This window comes from Belonocnema kinseyi, chromosome 1 (assembly GCF_010883055.1).
Source record: "Belonocnema kinseyi isolate 2016_QV_RU_SX_M_011 chromosome 1, B_treatae_v1, whole genome shotgun sequence".
Lineage (NCBI taxonomy): Eukaryota > Metazoa > Arthropoda > Insecta > Hymenoptera > Cynipidae > Belonocnema > Belonocnema kinseyi.
In genome coordinates this window covers 124,184,561-124,207,950 of record NC_046657.1, presented here as the reverse complement: position 1 = coordinate 124,207,950, position 23,390 = coordinate 124,184,561, and the positions used below count along the sequence as shown (strand labels likewise).

Genomic DNA, 23,390 nt, shown 5'->3' with positions numbered 1-23,390 from the left:
ATTGTGTTTTAAAGTTATAAGGTTGGTTTCTTCAAATTGCCTAAAATGCGTAGGGCTTTTAGAAGAATAGTTGAGTATTCTTCGAAATACATCAATACAGCAGGCATTCGGATGCCAGGTCAAGATTTCGAGACGGATTCTTCCGAACGCCGACTTTCTTAAAACCTCGAAATGCCTACGACACATAACAGGGTATCCCAAAATTAATTGTTCGAACTGATTTGACTGTATAAAAATAAAAAATAAATTAAACGAAAATTCATTTTCCAAAAATCACTTGCAGTTTTATTTTTCGAGTTATGAAATATTTAAGCTGGACCAATCAGGAGCGCGGTATCAACAGGCTTGTGTGTGTGAGGGGGAGTCAAACGTAGTGTAGTGACCGCTGTTCTCCTTCTCCCGTCCCTAGCCCCACCACGGCGCTCCCTACAATAACACTTCGTTGGACTCCCGGCAAAACATATATCTTTGCTTCCCGTCTGCCGTTTATGTAGGCACGTCTCTTTATACCGCGCTCCTGATTGGTCCAACCTAAACATTTTCTAATTCCAAAGCCAAAACTTCAACTGAATTTTGGAAAAGGAATTATCGATTTCCCTTTGTTATTTTTATACAGCTGTATAAGTCCGGACACTTGGTCACCGTTGTATGGAACACTTTGAATATTCTTTGAAGCTTGCCACGGAAGAGATACGTGTTTTGTCCTCCATCTTTATCACGTGTAAAAAGTGGTGGGGAGACTTTGAAAAACTTTTACCTAGGTCCTAGACCTAGTCGGCTTTACTCAAAACGAAAAATTCCATTCGAATTAAAGCCTATTAAGCAACTTCAGTGCGGACAAATCCAGAATGACGCCAACATGCATTAGTATATATTGCTTCAATTTTTTTTCTCGTATTGTACTGTAAAACGATTAAATCAGTCTTGTAGAGGACTTTATGTCATATAAATGAGTAGGCGAACAAAACATTATAAATCTATTCTAGATAATCCTGAATAATTAGCAAATGCTATAGATCAAAAACACCAAAGATAGAAGAAAAAATCAAATAATATCAAAACAGAAGAAACCATCTAACCGGTTATTCAATATGATCCAATTATGGAACCTAAAAAGCTTGAAATTATAAAGTTGTAAAAGCATATTAAACAATAGTTCAAAATTAAATAATCTTTATAGAAATATTGTAAAGTTTAAAAACGTTTTTAAAGCGATATTTATTTAATGGAATATAATTTTTTGTGAAGCAAGGGCTAATAATCATCTCCGAATAAAAAATGCTAAGATCATGCTCAACTTATTTTTTCCTAAAAATTCGATTTATTACATTTGCATCGTTTACTTGTCAAATTGAATAAGATCCTCTTGGTGAAAAACACGTACTACAGTTTTTATTCACGATGCACGTTGAACTAGTCATTCAGTGACTGCTTGTAAAGCCCATCACGTTGCCTCTGCGTGTTCTTTTGTTAGTAAACAGTCGACGCCAATATAGTTAACTGTGAATCATCCTGCGCCTCCTCGTATCTGGCAGTCGATCTCAAAATCAGTGTCAAGAACAGCTAACGAATAACACACGTAACTCCGAACATGTGCTCACTGCTCCTTCAGGCTCAGTAGAGAAGTAGTCGATCACGTGGGTCACAATATATAGCGAATTCAAATAGTTCGTTAAATCCTTTAAATTCAAACGGATATGGACTTGTGCATCAATAAAAAGGAAAAAATTATTTCGGAAACTTCGGAAAATCAAAAAGTGAATGAAGATCGAGAAACAGCAAGTGAGTATATAAATTAATTCGAATTGCAGATGAGAATTTTGCAATTCTGAATGTCACTTTGCATGATAAAAATTAAGTGTTTCCGTAGAATATATCACGAATTAATAATCAGCAATAAACACTAAAAATATTAATTGTATTACTGTATTCAATTGTATTCAATTGAAACCAATTATTTACAATAAATGTTTAAGATGTTTTACATTTTAGATGCAATTACAGGAATTTAGATTTTATGCCAAGAAAAGTTGTTTTTTTTTTCAACCTGAGATAATTAATTCACGTGGAAAATATCGTAGCTTATATTCTGTATCTTACATCCCAGAACAGCGTGTTCTTTGCTTAATCAAAAATAGTTTTAACCCTATTTTAGAAATATACAAAAAACTGAAAATCGAATTTTTTCAATTATTTAAAAAAAACTACATGCAATTCAAAACGATATAATTAATTTACAAATTGAATTTAAGTCTGTCAACATTTCCGCTATTTTCTTCAGACTTTAGCAGTAAATTACATACATTATTTTCTATTTATGACACTTATTGGTTCCCTCGTAAAAAAAACATGAGAGTTGGTTTTGGTTGACTTTTTTCCCTTTTTTCTCCCTCTTTTTTAATTTATTATTTTGGTCTCTAATGAGCCGAAAAGTGAGTTAGTATAGAAATCTTTTTTTTATTGTTAATCTTCTTTATGCTTATTTTTCATAAAATTATTCATGATAAAATCTATTTCTTTTCGACCATAAACAAAAAATAACTTTAGGCATCTCGTGGTTGAGTCGATCCAGAGGGATAGCACGGACCGGCGCACAGTGGGGTATTTTGGATTTGTTCGTGCAAATAATCGACGACTCGTCAATTTTCAACCGAATTGATTTTTTTTTTAATACTCGTGAATAAATTTACTGTCGGAGAGATACGTCACTATTATGGTTTGAATTTTCAGTACGTCAAAAAAACGTCTGTCGATTTTTAGGCTATTCAGATGTCAGTAATATTTGGTAATTCGTACAAACAATGCTTCATGCTCATTGCTATTTAAGTTTCCAACCATTACAAGTGCACACCTTTCTATTCTCATTCTATTTTTGCAATAAAAGTTTTAAATAATAGTTAGTAAACGTTCATAACGTTAATACTTTAATTTTCAAATTAGTCAGCCGAGAAACGTTTATTCTGAAGAAATCAACGAAAGAGTATTTTATAGAATTTTAAATCTTTTTTTCTTACAGTTTTTATGTTTATTTTAATAAAAACGTTTTTTTGACGTACTGACGATTCAAACCGTAATAGTGGCGTATCTCTCCGACAGTAAATTTATTCACAAGTATTTAAAAAAAAATTCAATTCGGTTGAAAATTGACGAGTCGTCGATTATTTGCACGAACAAATCCACAATACCCCACTGTGCGGAGGGGCAAGAGCTACTTGGCAAATAGCATTCCTTATTGCTATTCCTTAATGATTATAATTCTTCCTTCTATCAAATAATCTATCTTGTTAAAGAAATGGTGATATTAACTAAAGGTTAGATTATAGAATAGCTTTTACCACCCTATATTTCATAGACATATTTTTTTCCAAAATCAAACTATTGGAACTCGAAATTGAAGTAAATTTGAAGCGATTTGCTAAAAAAACAGCATTACAGTTATTGTTAATTACATTATTATAACGGTTCAAATATGGGTCTACCAAAAATTTGAATTTTCCCTATTCAAGTTACCATTGAATTATTTTTAGTCATTCTTGCTGGGAAAAAAGAGTATATATACGAAAATTGTATTCTCTTTTAATAAAATGAAGCAAATTTTGTGAATTATGTTTATCAATATAACCAATTATAAAAATTTCGTTTGTATTTGTGTAAAAGTTGGAAAAGGGGTCGAGATTCTTTATAGAATTTGAAACGACTCTTTCTATAACAACTTTAGCAACTCTTTCTTTTTTTGTAAGTAAAATGGTTAATATGAACAAAACAAACAGCAAAATATGTCAAGATATGCAAATAAAAGTTCAAATTACACTTATTTATAACTGTTTACTTTGCCGAGAGTTGTAAAAGGACTTAAACAGTAAGTTAAATACGGCAAATTCAAATTTTTGGTAGGCCCATATTTGACACGTTATATTAATGTAATTAACAATCAGTTAAATTCTTTCTTTTAACAAATCGCTTCGAATTTACTTCAATTTCATGTTCCAATAGTTCATTTTTGAAAAAAAATTTGTCAAGGAAATAAAGGGGGGTACCAGCTATTCTATAATTTAACCTAACTAAATTCAAGAATTTGAAGAAAACAGTTTTGACACCTAAAGAATGGAATATTCGCTGACAGGAATAATATGTTTGCAACAATATTAAAATAATTACAGAACGGAAATTTGATCTACTGGTAGATGAAACGCCTAAAGCTTAATCAAAGGACCTTTTACTTACTGCTTATGTTAAAAAGTACATTTTCTAATGCATAAAATGCCAAAGAAATGATCAACTCATTGTTTTATTAAGATAATCATGCATATGGAAATATGATATACAATAATGTGGGACTTGATGAATTCCACGTTATATTATATTTTTACAAATCAATTAATGTTTGGTATTTTTCTAACTCTGCGATTAATTCTGAAAATTATGTTCATTTACAATGAGATTTGAAATTTGGACTAAAACGATATAACGACACAAATTTAAAAATAATGTTATAGAAAACATTTCACATAATAAAATGTACTGATATTTAATTGAGTTTATTTGAATACGGACAAAGAAGTAAAGATAAATAACAGCTTGCATAAAGAGATGTTAATTTTTTTATCCTACTGGTAGAATTTTATTACGAAAACATATTATTAGAAAAAAATCCACCTCATGTTATGTTTGAATGGTATACTTTGCGTGTAAGATACGTTTCAATATTTCACGTGTAATATGCGTGATCGCTTTTCATCTATGTACGCTCAATTCTTAGCCTGATACAACGTATCAAATTAGTAAATTAACTTATCAATATTTAATAACTGAACAACTTCATTATTCAAATTCAAGTTTAAAAATTACTATGCATAATCGTATGGGCGTATTCTAAACGGCTAGTGTTACACGAAATCGGTAGTGTTTAATCCAACTTTCGGTAGAGTATTAAAATAATTTATTAATAAATTCAAAAAGAGTTGTGGGCGTCCGCTTAAAAAGGGCCCTTATGACCGGTTTAGGAGATATTCGCGTTTTTCTAAGTTGGGGTTAAAATGATAGTTTTTGGGTTTGAGTGAGGGATGATACTGGGACCTAAATCATAGCCAGGTTGTACAAGGAAGTAGGTATATTTCATATTCGAAATTAAATTAAAATGTAACTCATTTTCAACGAGGATTCATTATGGGCCTAAAATTTCGGGGACTTATCCGGCTATATGCTCTTATACGTGACTTCATACCGACTATAAGGGACTTTTCATGCAGGCACCCACGTATATAAATTGAAAAGGATTAAACCGGAAATGATATATATTGCATAGATTTCGATTCTTGAATGTTTATTCTATTCTATTTTTCCAAAAAAGTTTGAGATTGACAGTTAAGAGTGTAGATTACTTTTCTTTAGGGGGGTGGGGCGAGTCTTAGCGACGTGGTTTTACACTTAGGTGTAAAAAAACGCATGTCCAGAAAAGAGAAAAATGTTTACTGAAAGGAATAATAAGCTCAAAAATATTACAACACAGGATAGATAAATTTTAGCCCCTAATTCAATTGTGAATTAGGGGCCTTCCATAAACCACATAGCATCCCAAGGGGAGGGGTGTCGTCGAGAATGCCACGTTGGACAACAGGGGGAGGGGGCTTGGGGGTCAAAAAATTGAAAAAAATAGCCCTCGTGGTTTATGGAAGCCCCCTACTAGTTTTTTGAACAGTGAGATTTAGATCACTTTTTCAAAAGGCTTATATTGAGAACCACCTAGCGAATCTCATATCACAGGTTGACCACCGCTATGAAAATTTTCCTCTATTTTCTAAAACGAGGCTCTACGAACCTACGCGACGAAAATTGTTTTTTTCTGGTTTAATAATGACTTATCATGGCCATCAGGGCTAGCCCTCGTTGTCACCTTTGTGGCCATCATCTGCCCGGCATTGAATATGCGAACGGTTGCCTTTCTTCCCCTAAAATCTAAATAATGATCAAACATGAAGTACTAGATTAATATTAAACAGCGAGATCTCCGCACACTTGGCAAACGAATGAGGAAGGGAAATCTAAAAACTTCCGTGAGTTGCTGTCCTTCTCTTTTCGGCAGCTGTAAACACACCGAACTCCTGCTGTGCGACATTGAGCGCCGAAAAGAGACGACAGATAAATTCAACTCATGGAAATTTCCTTTCCCACTTGTCGCTTAGGTACATACGGCGATACGAGTTATTGTTGCTTCCTGGATTCAAGTATCAATGTAATTTTTCACGTATTTCTCTCTTTCTCACTCTTTCCGTTATTTTTCGTATTTATTTTTCTCCCTTCAGTCCTGTAGAATTCCATTATTTATACTAGAAATTTATGTAATTTTATAATTTATGTAGCAATATTTTGCCATAGATTATTTTTAACGTTTTAAAAATATTTATACTTCAAGAAAATTGCCAAATGAAAATTATGAGCCCTTAGATGGTTAACCTTGGCGTACATGCGGATTTGGAATTTTTGGGACTAAATTGTCAGTGGACCTAGCCGATTTCCCAATACAAAGAATACCCATTTTCACTTTAGCAGCTGTGCGGTCTTTGGCGTAGTAGCTATGGAGCGGTAATATAAGAAAGGGGAGAGAGAGGCTATGTACCTGTAAGGTTTGGGTCTGGCCACTGTGATCCTCGGTATCTAGAATCTAGAGTTCTTAAATTCTCGAGAATTTAATAAGTTTGGCAGATATAACTGACAATATGACAGTGTTTAGGAGAATTCAAAAGAAATTAATCATTTATTATTTTAATTTTGTGTAATTTCAATAGCTAAATATAAGTTATTTATACTACCTTAGGTATATTCAGGAATGTAAAATATGCAGAGCATTAGCTTATTAATTGATTAAGTCTGCTGAACTCAAATTCTAACTTCAACAGTCAATTGCCTCACTTACTGAATAAATACTAGCCGGGCGGTGTGGGAATCTTTCTTCGTCCGAAATTCGCTTGGATATCCACCCAAAAATGCAGCTTAACTTGCATTGTTTTTTTCTCGAATTTCACGTGATACTCCATCCGAAAATTTTATCCGACTTGCATTTTTTATCTCAAATTGTAAGCGAAAAAAATTGATCCACATACATTATTTTAATTTAGAATGTCGCAAGAAACTCCACCCGAAAATTTTGTTCAACTTGGAGAATTTTTTGATCTCAAATTTCGATTCAAACTTGGCAGGAAAAAATCTATGTTATAGATGTGTCTATATGTCTATGTCTATATCTAGAATTTCGCACGAAACTATTTTTTATTTTTAATTCTGAGTCAAGCGTAAATTGTATTTTGTATTACAAATTCCATGCGACAATTTTTTTTCACTGGATCGCCCAAAAATAACACTAAACTGAATCTTTTTTTTTTTTGTAACAAAAATGAAAAGATCTGTTAATTGTATTAAAATGAAACTGTTTATTATTAAATATATACAAATTTATTTTGAACAAAAGAGCGCAATTACAAAGGTTGTTCGACCAAATAGAAAACTTAAACTTGATCAAGGCAAGCTTTAAGTTTGAATATTTTTGTTATGATGTTTGTATCTTCATTAACCTTCAAACAGACACACAACAATTTGAATCATAAAATAAAAAATTATATTAGAACGGTTATAATCGCTTGAAATATCGATTAATTATTCATAACGAATAAAGTTTGATGTAAATAGTCTGAGGATAGTTTTATATTTTTGCAAAATCTTACTGTTTCTTTCTGTCTATGAGTACAAAAGTTTTTTTTAACGAAATTTATCATTATTTCCGATATAAAACATCTCCAGTCATACAATAATTATCTATCAATGAATAATTCTTTGTACGATTAGGGATAGATAGATTACAAAGGTTATATAAAGATTATAGACAGATGTAAACAATGAGATTTTTTAGGGTTAAAAAACTGTCCTGGGGTTATCTAAATCAAACTTGATCTATTCTAATCTTTTATCTCGTGTAAAACTAAAAAAAAATCTGTCCGCTACGGGGGCACATTCTCATCGCACGCGGCTCGCTTCGCTCGCAAGTTTGAACGCGCCTAGGGCACGCAACTGTTGGTTCTCGCGCTTCGCGCTCGATTATGTATTTACCTCGCGCTACGCGCTCGGTCTTTATATTTTCGCACATTCTTGCACAAAACTTTTAAAATTAAAACTCAAAACATCCACCACTATAATTTCGTAATTGTGAATTCTCTTTCGTTAAAAGAGAGTTTGAGCGCACCTACGGCAGTCGACTGATGGAAATCGCACTCCGCACTTGGTCTTTGCATTTCTTCCGCATTCGGGCACAGACCTTTTAAAATCAAATGTGAACGGACCGACAACTGTAATTTTGTGATTTTGAACTCTCTTTTGTTAAAGCTCTTTTGGCTTTAACGAACACATTCTCATCACGTATTTCGTGCTTCGCACTCGATTTTGTCCAACATGTAAACTTCTCTACATTATACACAACACTTTTATATCAGTTATAATACATTTTTTATGTAACTCTGTCTGGGATTACTTATTAAAAAATTGCAAAATAAAAAGCAAATTGTATTTATCGTGATTATTTTTGTATTTGTTTCTTATTTTGCTTTAAATTGTATTCTAAGCTGCTCTAAAACATGTATCATTTCAATAAATGTATATCATTACAATTCATAATATGCATGACAATTTTCATTTTTGCATTTTTTATTTTATGTTTTACGATTAAAAGAAGATCTACTCGTCCAATCGAAAAATGATTAATAATAAATTTATAGATCTTTTTAGGCGAACAACTTTTGTTTGGTAATTTAAGTTCATACCTTGTGTCGTTTTTTCAAACAAATTTAATATTTTTATTTTGAATGATATTTTTTACGACTAAAGCAAAAACTACGTGTCCTATCAAAAATTATACGATCAAATTTGTACGAAAATTTTACGATCAAATTTGGAATTTTCAACTTTTGACCAAATTGACAAAAATTTTATCATAATCTTGTAGGGCTTTTAAAAAGCAACGTTTTTCTTTTCCTGCCTTTTTTCATATCATGCGTTGTTTGGCTTAAAATGTTCTTTTTAGTTTTTTTTTTTGTGTTTTTTTTATTTTGAAAATGCTCTAACACTGACATTTTTCTTTTTATAGGAAAAAGTCAGAAGGATCAATTGTTTAAGGTTTGAAGTACTATAAACAACCGTGCATTGAATTTTTTATCTTGAAAAAATGTGGTTTCAAAATTTTTTTGTACGATCAAATTTGGAATTTTCTTCTTTTTGACCAAATTGAAAAAGTTGTTATCATAATATTGTAGGGCTTTCAAAAAGCAATGTTTTTCTTCTCTAGACTTTTTCTCATATCATGCGTTGTTTAGCCTAAATTGTTCATTTTATTTACTTTTTTTTTCTTGATGTTGGAATTGCTATAACTCTAGTAACTTTTGCTTTTTCGAAAAAAGTCATCAGGATAACTTGTTAAATTTTTTGAATACTATGAATCACCATACAGAGAATTTTAGAATTTCAAAAAAATTGTTCTAAAAATATTCAAAATGTGACCACTTTTTGAATTTTCATCCAAAATGGCTGGCCAACGAACTTGACCATTAGTTTAGGACACTAAACGAGTGTACCAAAGGGCAATCTAATAGATTACTTTTTTCAAAAGTTATCGTGTCCACAGAGAGACAGACAGAAATACATACAGTTATACAGACAGATAGACACATTCATAAAAACCTGTTTTTCGGATTCAGGGGGTCTCAAAACGTCGACATTTGACAAAAACTGAGGGGGTCAAATTTTACACAAGTCTAATACCTTCTCTGATGAGAATGTAATAATGCAAAAAAGTTTGCACTTTCGACAAAATCGAATGCGAAGTACGAGATACATAATGAGAATGTGTTCGTTAAAGCTGAAGGAGGTTCGACAAAAGAGGATCCTCTATCACCAAATAGAAGTTATCGATGTTTTGACCTTTAATTTTTAAAAAATTGCCCACAAATGTAGGGTAAACACAAAGAATGAGCGTGTATCGCGAGGTGAATGCATCATCGAGCGCGAAGCGCGAGAATCAATAATCGCGCGTCACAGGCGCGTTCAAAATTGCTGGCCACGCACACAGAACGCTACAAGAACGTGATCGCAAAGTGGGCATATTTTTGTTTTCTATATATTTTTTTAAATCAGATTTTATAACATTTTTCATAGCTTGCGTTGTTTGTCAAAAAATTAATCTTTTAGTTTGATTCATTTACGAATAAACAAAACCTGCGCATCCTATAAAACAGTAATAATAGACATTTTTAGCCTTTTTTGGATAAACAAGTTTTTTTGTAGCTTATGTCGTTAGTCCAAAAATTTAATTTATTTGTAATTTTTAATTTTTAATATTCTTTTTTACGACTAAAAACAAAAACTATGCGTCCTATCGAAAAGTGATTGTTAAAAAATTTGTAGATATTTTTAGGGCGCGTAATTTTAGTTCATTCAATTTTTTCGTAAATTCCATGGTTTGACCAAAAAACGGCCTTTTTGGATTTTTCATTATTTTTCGTACGATAAAATTCTAAATTTTCGACCAAATAAAAAAATTTGTTATGCTAATGTTGTAGGGCTTTAAAAAAATAACGTTTTTTTCTCTTGACTTTTGTTCATGTCATGCGTTGTTTGGCTTAAAATGTTGATTTTAGTTTGTTTTTTTGGATTTTAAAAATTCTCTATTTCTGGTAATTTTCTTTTAATAGAAAAAAGTCATGAGAATGAATTGTTTGAGTTTCTGAGCACTATGAGTAACCGTTCATAGAATTTTTAAATCCTGAAAAATGTGGTTTCAAAAAGTTGAGGTACGATCAAATTTTGAATTTTCAACTTTTCGATCAAATCAAATAAGTTGTTATGACCACCTTTTACGGCTTTAAAAAATCAACGTTTTTCTTCTCCTGAATTTTTTTCATGGCATCCGTTTTTTGGTTTGAAATATTCATTTTAGTTCGTTTTTTTCGATTTTGAAAATGCTCTAACTCTAATAATTTTCCTTTTATAGAAAAAATTCGTTAGAAAAAATTGTTTGGGTTTCTGAGTACTATGAACAAACGATCATAGAATTTTTAAATCTTGAAAAAATGTGATTTCAAAAAGTTGAGGTACGATCAAATTTTGAATTTTCAACTTCTCGACCAAATCAAAAAAGTTGTTTTGACGATCTTGTAGGGCTTTAAAAAATCAACGTTTTTCTTTTCTTGACTTTTTTTAATATCATGCGTTGTTTGGCTTCAAATGTTCATTCTAGTTTGATTTTTTGGATTTTGAAAATGCTCTAACTCTAATGATTTTCTTTTTATACAAAAAAGTTATTAGGATAAATTGTTTGGGATTCTGAGTACGACGAATATCCGTTCATAGAATTTTGAAATCTTGAATAAATGTGGTGTTAAAAATGTTGAAAACGTGCTCACGTTTTGAATTTTTTTCCAAAATAGCTGGTCCATGAACTTGTTCTTTCTTTTTAGGCCTTAAAAAAGTGTGCCAAAGCAAAGTCCAATCTGATCAATTTTTCGAAAGTTATCGTGCCTACAGAATACAGACTACAGACAGACAAACACCTTCGTAAAAATCGTTTTTTCTGACTCAGTGGGTCTTAAAACGTGAAGATTTTATGAAAACCGACAAAGTGAAATTTTACATAAAACCAATAATTTCTCATTAGATGAGAATGTAAAAAACAATGTTCAAGGTGTTCTGGCCTGGACTGAATAACCTTTATAGTTTCGATCGGGTGTCCGCCCGTCCGAATCTTTTCCTTTCGATGAGATAGGTAAGGAAAGGAAAATGATATAGGTTAGGAAAGGAAAGAATTGTATAGGAAAAGATCACATAGCTTACAAAATGATAGAATGGGATAGGAAAGAAATCGGACTTTTCATACTTTTATGCGATAAACAAAGGATAACAAATAAGGTGTGATTGAAATCATCTGAGGATAGTTTTTTCTTCTTGAAAAGTGTCATTGGTTCTTTCTGTTTATGATTACCGATTTTTAAAATCTCGAATCAAACAATTATTATTTTTTTGTTACATTGCAAAAGTCTTAATATTTTTTTGTTAATAACAACTTTTATAAAGAAATACGGATATTTGAAATAGTTTTCGTTTTAAAAGTATTTTAAAATTAGATATAAAACAAAAACTTTATCTCTTATAGATTTTCTTTTGACTCAAATAATTTCTTAACTATGGCAAAATAATATTTGGTCTGTCCCAGTTGCAATTTTAAAGTTAAGATTTTCGATTTTTTAAGTTATTTATCTATTAGCTTCCTCATAATCTTTCTCTCTGTCGCCTCTTTTAAAACATTGTACTTTTGTTAATAACAATTGTTATCAACAAAATCCTAGAAGATTTAGCGAATCTGATCTTTCTTTTTCACGTTGCTTGAATCAGGCACAAAGAAAAACTGTTGTATCTCTGAAATTTGTACTTAATTCAAACAACTTGTTAATTATAGTGTTATAAACAATTAACTGCAAAGTAATCTTTGGCCTGTCCCAGCTGCAATGTTACAGCTAAGAGTTTAGATTTTGTTTAGTTATTGATCTGGTAGTTTCTTATAACCTTTCTCTCTGTTACCCGAACCTTTTCATGTCTTCACGGACAATTGGCCTATCTCTACTTCGCCAGGACGACACATTATGCGAGAGTAACCCCCCCCCCTCACTTCCAAGCTGAAACACGCCTAAAGGAGCACACTGCACAAGAATCTGCACCTTTCCAAGTATTGAGACTACTCTGCATGTGTTGACTCTGCGGGGGTTGACCGAATCCTTCTCTAGCTAATTGTTTAAAGTAAGAATGGAGTTGAACAAAGGATAAACTGAAGAAATCTTTAGCATAGTTGGTGGGGTCTCTGTGGACATAGTGGTGCAGAAAACCCTCATGATGGAGATTTTCTGCAATTTTTATAAAAAGATGAACCTGTAAATTAAGCTAGGGCTAAAAATAAGTTCTGGACGATGTGTGCGTTCTTCGCAGATAATTGATTGAATCTGATCTAAGATTCGAAGCTGGGCCAAAAGATAAGAAAAGATCCAGCGACCTTACGCGCAGCTGGCTGTAGATGCGTTTCATTATGCTAACATAGCTTCGAGTGTTTGTGTTTGCATTTGAGCGAGCCCAGACCCATCAAAGACCGATACCGGGAAGATAACAATAGAGTCAACACTGAGTCCCAGAGAAGTGAAAGCCCAGCTGGGTTCCTCATCAAGGCTGGAATAGGGCTGACTTATTCCACGAGGTAATGAAAGACCTGGAAAAGCTGGTCGAAATTTACTTACAAATCAAGAGAGTCAGGGTGGCAAGGTGCTACTCGAATTAGAAGCAGCACCCGGAATCAGGGACAAATTAGCACTGTGATCAATCACGATATTTGTGACTACGCGAACGTATATCACCTCAGTCCCAAGCCCGAAAATGAGATCATCGCCCTCGAAACAACCACAGTAGCTGTCAACCTAGCGATGAGGGAAACGGAGGATGTAAAGATGAACATCGTTGAACATTAGTGCATGAAGTATTGGTGCGCTATCAGTAATCAGGGATACGATTACTTGGCGGCAAACTGTGAACCTGGCAAAAAGGAGAACTGCTGGAGGTAGAGTGCCGTGGAGCACATTGCTGCATGAGAGACAACAAGTGCCTACAACTGCACCACTGACGTTATACGCTAAACCGGTCCCGGGGTTGTAGCTATAAACCAGTTATGTTCAGGGAGAATGAATTTCAGGATGTTTATTCATTGAACAGATGTGGTGTTTTCACCTATACGTCTCCTCCCTCAGCACGGAAAAGGTCCGTTTCACTCTTATACAGGGTGTCTACTTTGCAGGAATTGAAGAAAATCCGGCAATTGTCCTTGTTTTATTTCTGATGCGGGAAGTGAATTTAATTTCCTTATAATTTATTATTTTTATTTTCCCTTTGATCTGCTTGCGTTACTTTTTTTCTACTTATTTAACATTAAAATACATAAAAATTATTAAATAAATTTTAAATGTATTTTTAAAATTAATTGTAATATTTCAATTGAGCAAAATACGCTTGTCGCAACCCACTATATATTTATGAGTGGAAAACATTCGCCACAATCTGTTCCGTGATTAAAAATCCTGCAATATTTCTAGTTCCTGAAGAGGCATGTTTCTAGAATATAGAGTATACTATAGACTATAGACGGAAAGGAGAGTCACACAAACCGTGCGAAACTGCATTTCTACCTCTCCCCTAAAAAAAAAAAGGGAAAAAGGTGAGCATTCTCAGGAACCACGAGGAATGTAGTAACTACAAAGAATATAGTAACTACACAAGAACCCGTGCTAAATCCTGTACATGAATTTTATCAAGTTCCTGCTAGCCATAAGTGTTCCTTATTTCTTTCTCTGGTAGTTAAAAAAAATCTTACAAACATTGAAGGCTAAATAGTAGGACCATTATAGGCCCTATCGTTATCTTTACCGTTATCGTCGCACATCCACCGGAACTCTTTCTCGTCGGAAGTCGCAAATCGGGAGCCAACTTCCCGCCGTAAAGGGGGAAGTTAGAAATTTAATTTAACTCTGTCATTGTGTTTGAGCACATTCATCAGATCTATTTTTATACTATTATGTGCTTCCTAATGTTCTTTATCGATATTCTGTAATCGGTCGCAGGTCATTATTTTTCAAAACGCATTAGTGACCCCCGACCCCCTTCAATCTTGATGAAACTTTTTTTTCTGTGCGTATATACAAGATTTTGCAAATGATTCACGTGAATCTTGACTTTTTAAAATGGTTGACTATCTGAAAAAGCACATGGGAATGAATGTTTTGTTCTAAATTGAACTATTACGAGCTTAAAGCATTAAAAGTAGAATGATTTACAATTTAAAATGAATGACTCTAAAAAGGGAATAAAAATTTTATTCTAAGAATACCCTTTTGAAATTGTTCTTGTATACCTGTGATACGTTTTTTTTCGGATATTAACTACGTTCGCGTAATACTAGGTCCAATTTGACAGCTCCCTATGATTTTTTTAAATAAAAAAATTGCAGTTTATTGTAGACTAGAAATTTATCTTCTACTGTGAAAATTTTGGTAATTATGTCTAATATAGAATTCCCATATTTATTGTAATACATCTTTTTATTTGCTAATATACATATGTTTCAAATTTGCAGCCATGATGTCTATAAGTTGTCTGAACGAAGAATGTTTAACCGAAATCTTCGAGTACTGTGATATATTTCAAACTGCCAAAGGTACATTTTTGCCCCGAATTTACTGAAATGTAGAATTATCTAATAATATTGCTAATTATAATAATGACAATAAAATTTAGTTTGCAAACTTTGGCGAGAAGTGGCACTTCGATCATGGCGAACATTCAAATTGTACGATTCATCATCAGTCTGGAGTATCGATGAATATGGAACACTTTATATCGATAGTGATATTCTTCAACCACAATTAATACGCAGTGGTAGATATCTAAAAGGTAATGTAAAGCGGTAATGCACGTAGCATAAGAAAAGTGGCGTAAATAGTGTAAGGCGAAACCCTTAATTGTGGGAGAGTCACCTGAGACGGGCCTCCTAGGGCTCTAAGCTGAGCAGCATAAATCAATTAAGGCTTCAAGTGTTTTGAAGTAACTAAGAAAAAAATTTATTCACTACTAAGTGTTTTTATAAATCGGCTTTTTTTATTGGACAAAACTCTGAATTATATCGACACCTGCCTGTTAAAAAAAAAATTCACTCTTACATCTGAGTATAGGTTCGTGGTGGTAGGAACGAGATATATGGCAAATTAATACTTTCAGCCGACTTTTCCCTCACTGAAGAGACTCCCGCGTTTGTCGTCTAAAATACTCTAAAAGAACCACTCCGTTTTTTTGAGTTGGCCTCTTGTTTTAGTATACATACTTACACGACAAACAGCAGATATATTTAGTAACGATTACTCCTCGGTTTAATATATTATTTCTTAATATTTAGAATTCAAGGAATTCGAGAAATTCAAGCAATCCAAAGAGCTAAAAAAATCAAAGAACTCAATAAATTCCAGACATTCACTGAATTCAAGGAATTGAAAGAAATGAATAAATTCCAAGCATTCACTCAATTCAAGGAATTTAAAGAACTCAATAAATTCCAGGCATTCACTCAATTCACTGAATTCAAGGAATGCACTGAATTCATGGAATGCGCTTAATTCAAGGAAATCAATGAATTCAAGTAATTCAAGACTTTCAAAGAATTCAAGGAATTCATGCGATTTAAAGAATTCACGAAATTGAAGGCATTCCAGGAATTAAAGAACTCAAGAAATTTAAGGCATTAACGGAACGTCCTGAAATCAAGGAACTCGCGGAATTCACGAAATTCAAGGAATTTACGCAACACACTGAATTCAAAGAACTCGCTGAATTCACGAAATTTAAGGAATTCACGAATGTCATGGGATTCACGGAATTCAATTAATTCACGCAATTAATTGAATTCCACGAATTCATTGAATTTGCGGCATTAAAGTAATGGAATAAATTAAAGTAATTAACGGAATTGCTCAAATTCCTTCAATTATTCAATTTGGTAATTTCCGTGAATTCCTTCAATTCTTTGAATTCCGTGGCTTTCTTGAATTCCGTAAATTCCTTGAATTCCCATAGTTAAACGAATTTCGCGAATTCTTTGAATTCATCGAAATCCGTGAATTACTTGAATTCTCTATATTCCTTGAACTACTTCAATTCCTTGAATTTCGTAATTTCCTTGAAACCCGTGAATTCCAAGTATTTTAAGATAATAAATTAAACCGGAGAGTAATAATCACTAAAACTATCTGCAGTTTTCCGTGTTAGTATACGTACTAAAACTAAGGGACAACTAAAAAAACGGAGTGGTTTTTTTAGATGACCAATGCGAGAGTAGTAGTTTTAGACGATAACTCCAAGACAGTTTTTTTTTAACATGCATGTATTGATATGCACCTACTGCTCCTTATTTTTTTTTTTTTATAAAGATGCCTCCTGAACAATTTTTTGGGTACGGGCCTTGTGTTTCTCTAGTTACGCCATTTATAGAAAATAATGTAAAATTCAGGACTGCTACTAAAAACTATATATATAAATATATATAAATGACGTTTCTCAAGGAAAGGGCCTATTGTACTTGCTAACTTTGAATGCGTTTCAGTCGAAAATTGTTTCTTTAAAGTTCTAACTTCAAAAAGTACCCGGGTTACTTGTTTTTTCAACCTATAGTGGATTCATTCTGGGCTAAAAATTTCGTGAATCTCAGCTCCATACCGATTAAGTGGGCCCTTTTCTTGTGGAAGTTGTAGTGTTCGAAACTAAACCATTAAAGTATAGGTATTTAAACTGGGACTCTTCTGAATTCGAAGCATTCAAAAATTTCTATATTAACTTAAAATTCATAAATTTTTAATTTAAATAATTTAAAGTTTAAACAATTTTAAGTTACAAAATTTATATCTAAATTAGCTTTAAATCTAGAAATGTACAAACTTATATAAGATCAAATCAGAAGCTTTCACTAGGAGCAATTAAAAATAGAAAACCTGTGAAATCAAACCAATTTCGATTTAAGGCCTTAATAACTCAAATTTTTTAGAATTACGTATCAAAAACTAAATAATTTTTAATTTGAAAATCGTCTAAATTTAATATTTCACTGCTTCCTAAATTCCAAAATTATATCAATTTAAATTCTTACAATTTCATTTATATTAAAAAGTGACTCTAAAGCGTTTAGATATATTTTTCTCGTAAGAATTAATTTAATAATTTTCCGATTAGGAAATGAGTACTGTCTATGGTAAATTTTTTATTTTTGGTGAAAAAAGTTATTTTTACCTACTTATGTAATTATAATAATGAATTAAAGAAGTGTCTAATTTTGAGTAATATTAAAATTAGAATTCGAAACGATCTTATGAAAAGTTTAAATGTTCAATCATGGCAAAATAGTTCAATCATTTTGTTTGTGATAGTGTTTTTTGCTGAATATGAATTTTTCAATGCTGCTGAAACGCGTAAAGTGAAAGCGAAAAAGTGAGGCAAAATACCAAATTAATGAAGTATTTTAGAAATTATTAAAAATATTAATTTGAAATAAATTATTTATAATAAAGTCTAACTTTCTTTAATATGCAATGCGCAAAATGCGTGAAATCGACTAATATAATCTAAAAACCCTTATACATACGGTTCAGGCCGACTAAATATCCTAACGACTGCCTTAGACTTTATTATTTGCATATTTATAGAGGCATTTTTTTTAGGATTTCATAACTATTAAAATTAATTTTTATTGTAAAAAGTATGTTAAGTTTTATATGACATGAATTATATTTGCAGCGAACTGAACGTGGAGAATACACGAGAACCGCAAGCAGTATAGGATTTGTTGAAACCGTTGAAACTCACAGTCAGTGACTTTGTAAAAAATTATTATTATCCTTTTTTCCCTTCGATTATTTAAAAATATATTTTTGCAGAGATATAATTGCTCACAAGAATTATTTGTTGATGAAATACAAGTTTTGAGGTGCATACTAGACGATTTAAAGTTCTAAGACTAACAGTCAACGTTTAAACAAGCACGAAAACAACTACTATTTTCAGAAATAATTAAAAATATATGTATTTATGTTAAAGTGATCTTTATATATTTGTCCTTTTTCACTAACACACAAAATTAAAGTTTCGGACAGGAATTAATTTCTAACTAATCTGAACTTCTGCGAACCATTCCGTAAACTGTATGCGATCCAATCTGAAACAATCCAAAACAAATTTTCAATCCTTCTTAATGTGTACATCAATACTAGGGTCAAGCCAAAATCACATTTCAATCCTTTTCAATGCGTGCATGCAATTCATTGAGTCGTTGTCAGTAAATAATGATCTAAGTGTCAGTAAATTACACAGGAAAAATGAAAATTTTTTTATTTTATGGATTGATAGCAAGGAGTCATTGGTAAATAATTAGCTGTTCATTTGTAGAAATGAGTAAGATAAAAATTTGTTAACAAAACAGTTATGAACAATAAAATTTTTTTATTATCATCTAAAGGTCGTTAAAAGTTGCGATTTAAATCATGTAAATTAATTTACAAATAATAAATGAGAAATCGTTTCGTTTTAAACCTATACATATAGGGAGGGTGAAATTTTCTAATTTTGCAGCTATTAATTATAAATTATTCGATTAGGAAATTCGAAGGTTTTCAGGACAATATTGTACAATTTCAAGTGATTTTAATTTGAAATTGTGCAAGCATTCAAAACTGTATTTTAAAATTGGTAAATGAGCGTTTCACAATCTGAAGTGCAAAAAATAAATTCACCGTCACTTTACAATTTCCCCGTTTCCTGTTCCAGTGGCCACTCTAAAATATGTTTCTTTTAATTGAGGCCGCCCATAGAAACAAGAGCGCGCACTTTTTATATTTTAGATTGAGTCGCTTTTTACGTATTTTTTAAGGAATAGGATAATGTCACAATTACCAGGAGGGGGGGGGGGGAGCTATTGTCATAGATCGAAGAAAAGTTCTTTCTATTTTCACTATTTTGGCATGTCCACTTCATTTGTATGATCCAGATGCTTAATTAAAGTTCATTAATTAAAGTAATTAAAATTTCCTCAAAAAATGGACTCCTTGGTAATAATTAGTGCCATTTATCCTATATAATTAAATTTCTTATTAAATTATTACATTAACCAATTTTTTAATTCAATACAAAAATAGCTTTAATTCTCGATGAGCCGAAGAGTAATTGCATAGATCCAGGGACAAGAGTACAGATTCCAGAGTTGAATGAAAAGTCTCTTGCAATGATTCTACCTCATACTCCAAATTTACGTTACGTGAAGGCATATCTGAGGTATAACGCTATTTATGGAATCCAATTTCTAACGAATTACTGTGAGGATATTACGGAATTAATTTTAAATTGCGAAGGATACTGGCAGTTTAAGGCTGAGAAGCGTTTCCAACACGCTTTAGGTCAGCTGTTTAAGTCGAAGAGGAAACTAAAGAGATTGAATTATAAAGGTTCAATAAGTGGAGAATCTTTGGAATATTTACCTGCTGATATGGAAGACATTCATATACGCAGTTACAGTATGGGCTGTGAATCAGTAGTCAAAGTAAGCTAGTATCTTTTTACTGTTATATTTTATTGTAAAGGCATAATTAATTTGTCTATACTTAACAAATATTTACTTTAGGGAATTTCCAAATTTCACAAGCTGCGGAATCTGGAATTGGATGGAAACTACAACATTACTGGTTTATTTATGGCTCTCCAGGCTTGCTCGAAAAGTCTAAAAGTTTTAATTTTACGAGGTTGTGGTTCAGTTGACATAAAAAGAGAAGAAATCCCCATACTGTCTAGCCTGGAAATTTTAGAATTGCGACAAAATAGCTGGCTTGAAGATGACTTTCTTCTCAAGGCTGGAGAACATTTTAAAAGACTGAAATCGCTAACGATTGAAGGTATGTATCGTCATAATTATAATATATTTTATAACGGTAATTTTTACAGTAATCAAAATAAATCATGTTTTAATCATTAATACCAGATGACAAAGATTCTTTCAATTCCTTCAACAAAGGAATATGTGGAATGTGTCAACTGCCACTTGAAGAGTTGAATTTAATTCTCTGCAACGAAATCAGCCCTGCAGTGTCAAAATTACATACCTTGAGAAGTCTCAGTCTTGAATCTACATTCGTCGATCTTGAAATTCTTTGTGAAGTCATAAAAAATTGTCCGAAGCTTAAAGAACTTCACATAGTAAATTATACTAAGAAAGAGTGGAATTATGAAGTTTTAGAAGCTGCTGCACTGACTGCAAAAAATCGTGCACCAAATTCAATTTTAAAAATTTGGATCGATGGTAAATTTTGGAAGGCAGTGAAAAAAAGTATTACATGAAGGCATTTAAACGAAACCAGAAGTAGATTATACAGCTATAAAACAAAAAATAAAAGTCTATGAGTCGCTGAATCCGAATCTGAGGTCAAAATAGCACTTTTCACGATTGCTTTTCGATATGACCTCACAAAATCGTATTTTTAAGTATACGGTGGTGAAACACGGTTTTATTATAGAACATCTGGAACATAAACTTTAAACTACTGATTTTTAATCAGGGATTACATTCATGAAAATCAAACGCTAACTTGACTTACGTATCGGATTCGATGCCTGGATGTACACAAATTTAATTATGTCCTGCAAAGCACCCCTCACACAATCTAGTTTTAAGATTATGTTCCAGATTTTCTAGTTAGACCATTGAACTGATACTATATATGAATTCAGCGCAGCTTGAAACCTACAATAAAAACATGCTTCACTATCATATATTAAAAAATACGAATTTTTGATGTTATGTCGAAAACCAATCATGATAGGGGCTATTTTAACCTCAGAGTCGGGTTCAGCGACTCAAAATAAACAGAAACACATGTGTCGTTAAAAGTACCAGACTTTTATTTTTTGGTGTGGCTGTAATTATAATTAATCTGTGATAATCGCCGAATTTGCGGGCATTTTATCACTTTCGTAACTCCATTATAGATGCATGATAAGTTCGGCGCCCCCACTTCTAATGCACGGTAACTTTTCCAACAAATAATCGACGATTGGCTTTACGTAATATTGTTTTGTACACTAATTGTAAATTCATTAGTTTAAAACTACTTAAAACCGTTTTTAAGAAATGTTGCACTTATTATATTTAATACTATTGAAATAATTCATCGGACTGTGATAAGTTACAACATTCATTAGATTTATTAGCATTTTTAATTTCGTTGTATTAAGAGCATCAATAATTGAATTACATGAGATTACTAATAACTAAGTAAAAATGGTTAAGTATATTGCAATAGAACTCAAAATTCACTTATAATCAGTTTCAAATTACATGCTTTCCAATTTCGAATTTGAAGGGCCTAGGATCAAATAATTTAAAATATGTACGTTTAAAATTGAATAATTTCTTTCTAAACATTTAAATAAGAAGCATCTAGAAATGGAAATTTCAATGACGGTTGGAAAATTGAAAGAATCAAAATTGCTCAATTTCAAACCTAAGCATTCGAAATAGGAAAAATTGAGATTAAATACAAATAATAAACTGTAATAATTTCAAATTTTAGCTGTAAAAATAGAATTTTTCATATAAGGTGCCGTACTTGAATTGCGTTCGAGAACTTCATTTTTTTAAATCCCTGATTTTTCCTTGACTACTATTTTTTCATTTTCCTTGATCACTAATAGTTAAATACCAGCAATTTAATGTTGTAATACTTTTAACGTATAATCTTTTATAAATGGAATAAAACAGTGCTTCAGATAGAAATTTAAAATGTTCAAATTTAATAATTTATTTTAAACAAAAAAATGTCTTTTCTACTCTAAAAGATGGCTTTTTTTTAAATACTTGAATTTTCAAGAAAATAATTACTGTTTTAACATATTAGTTGTATTTTCAACCTTAAGGGCATGTGATACTTGGAAAATTGTCGATTTTACCAGTTTCAGGTTCCTCCGGCTTTTTTTTTCTAGAATAATAAATATTTTGTCTTTAAAATTTAGGAAATGATAGCGAATATGCTAACGGACGTCCCCACACATTTTTTTGTGGGTTCATTCAAAAAATTTTAATTTAGCAAAATGTGATTAATTTGCATAGAGTTTAGGAAATAGTATCGATTTTTTCAGTGTTACATTCCCCCGGCTTTTTTCCTAGGATAAGAAATATTTTGCCTTCAAAATCTGAGAAATGATAGCGAACATGCTAACGGACGTCCCCGCACACTTTTTTGTGTTTTTTTTATCCAAAAAATTTTGATATTGCTAACAACGTACGTGCATATTTCGAGATTATGTGTGTTAAAATTCACCCGAGCGTTACTTCCAAACTACACAATATTTTGGCCGAAAACTTTGAACTTGTAAATAAACATAGTAACTAATCTCCCGGAAATAACCTTGTTTGCAGCCAATCAAAAAAGTTTATTTTATAAATAATTTCCAGATTATCGGAAATGTAGAGAGGAAAACGACGTAACCTCAAAATAATGCATATGCATACAATTTTTATTTAGCACAATGAATTTTTTGTGTTATTATCTCTCAAAAAAGAGTCCGGGGACGTCCGTTATGATATTCGGTAGCATCTCCGAATTCTGTTTTTAAAATTTTTCATTTTTGTGGAAAAAAGCCGGGGAAGCAGTAAGTATCACATGCCCTGAAAGGATAAGTTTTTATTCGAAAAGTGTTATAGTTTATATTTCAATGAAAAAAGATGGAATTTATACACAAAAAAA

At 31.9% G+C, this 23,390-nt stretch overlaps 1 protein-coding gene across 3 annotated transcripts; it reads left to right on the top strand.

The window, feature by feature from the left end:
- Positions 1 to 498: 498 nt before the first annotated feature.
- Positions 499 to 21,246, top strand: LOC117173048. 3 transcript variants are annotated; one of them, XM_033361424.1, is made up of 6 exons: positions 499 to 1,782; positions 15,200 to 15,280; positions 15,361 to 15,516; positions 19,794 to 20,194; positions 20,276 to 20,543; positions 20,630 to 21,246. In XM_033361424.1, the coding sequence occupies exons 1-6, from the start codon at positions 1,698 to 1,700 to the stop codon at positions 20,983 to 20,985; spliced, it is 1,347 nt and encodes a 448-aa protein (XP_033217315.1). In that variant the 5' UTR covers positions 499 to 1,697; the 3' UTR covers positions 20,986 to 21,246. The 3 variants fall into 3 exon arrangements, with proteins under 3 accessions (XP_033217315.1, XP_033217328.1, XP_033217320.1); XM_033361437.1 differs by lacking the exon at positions 499 to 1,782 and adding an exon at positions 10,112 to 10,133; XM_033361429.1 differs by lacking the exon at positions 499 to 1,782 and adding an exon at positions 15,056 to 15,116.
- Positions 21,247 to 23,390: the final 2,144 nt, after the last annotated feature.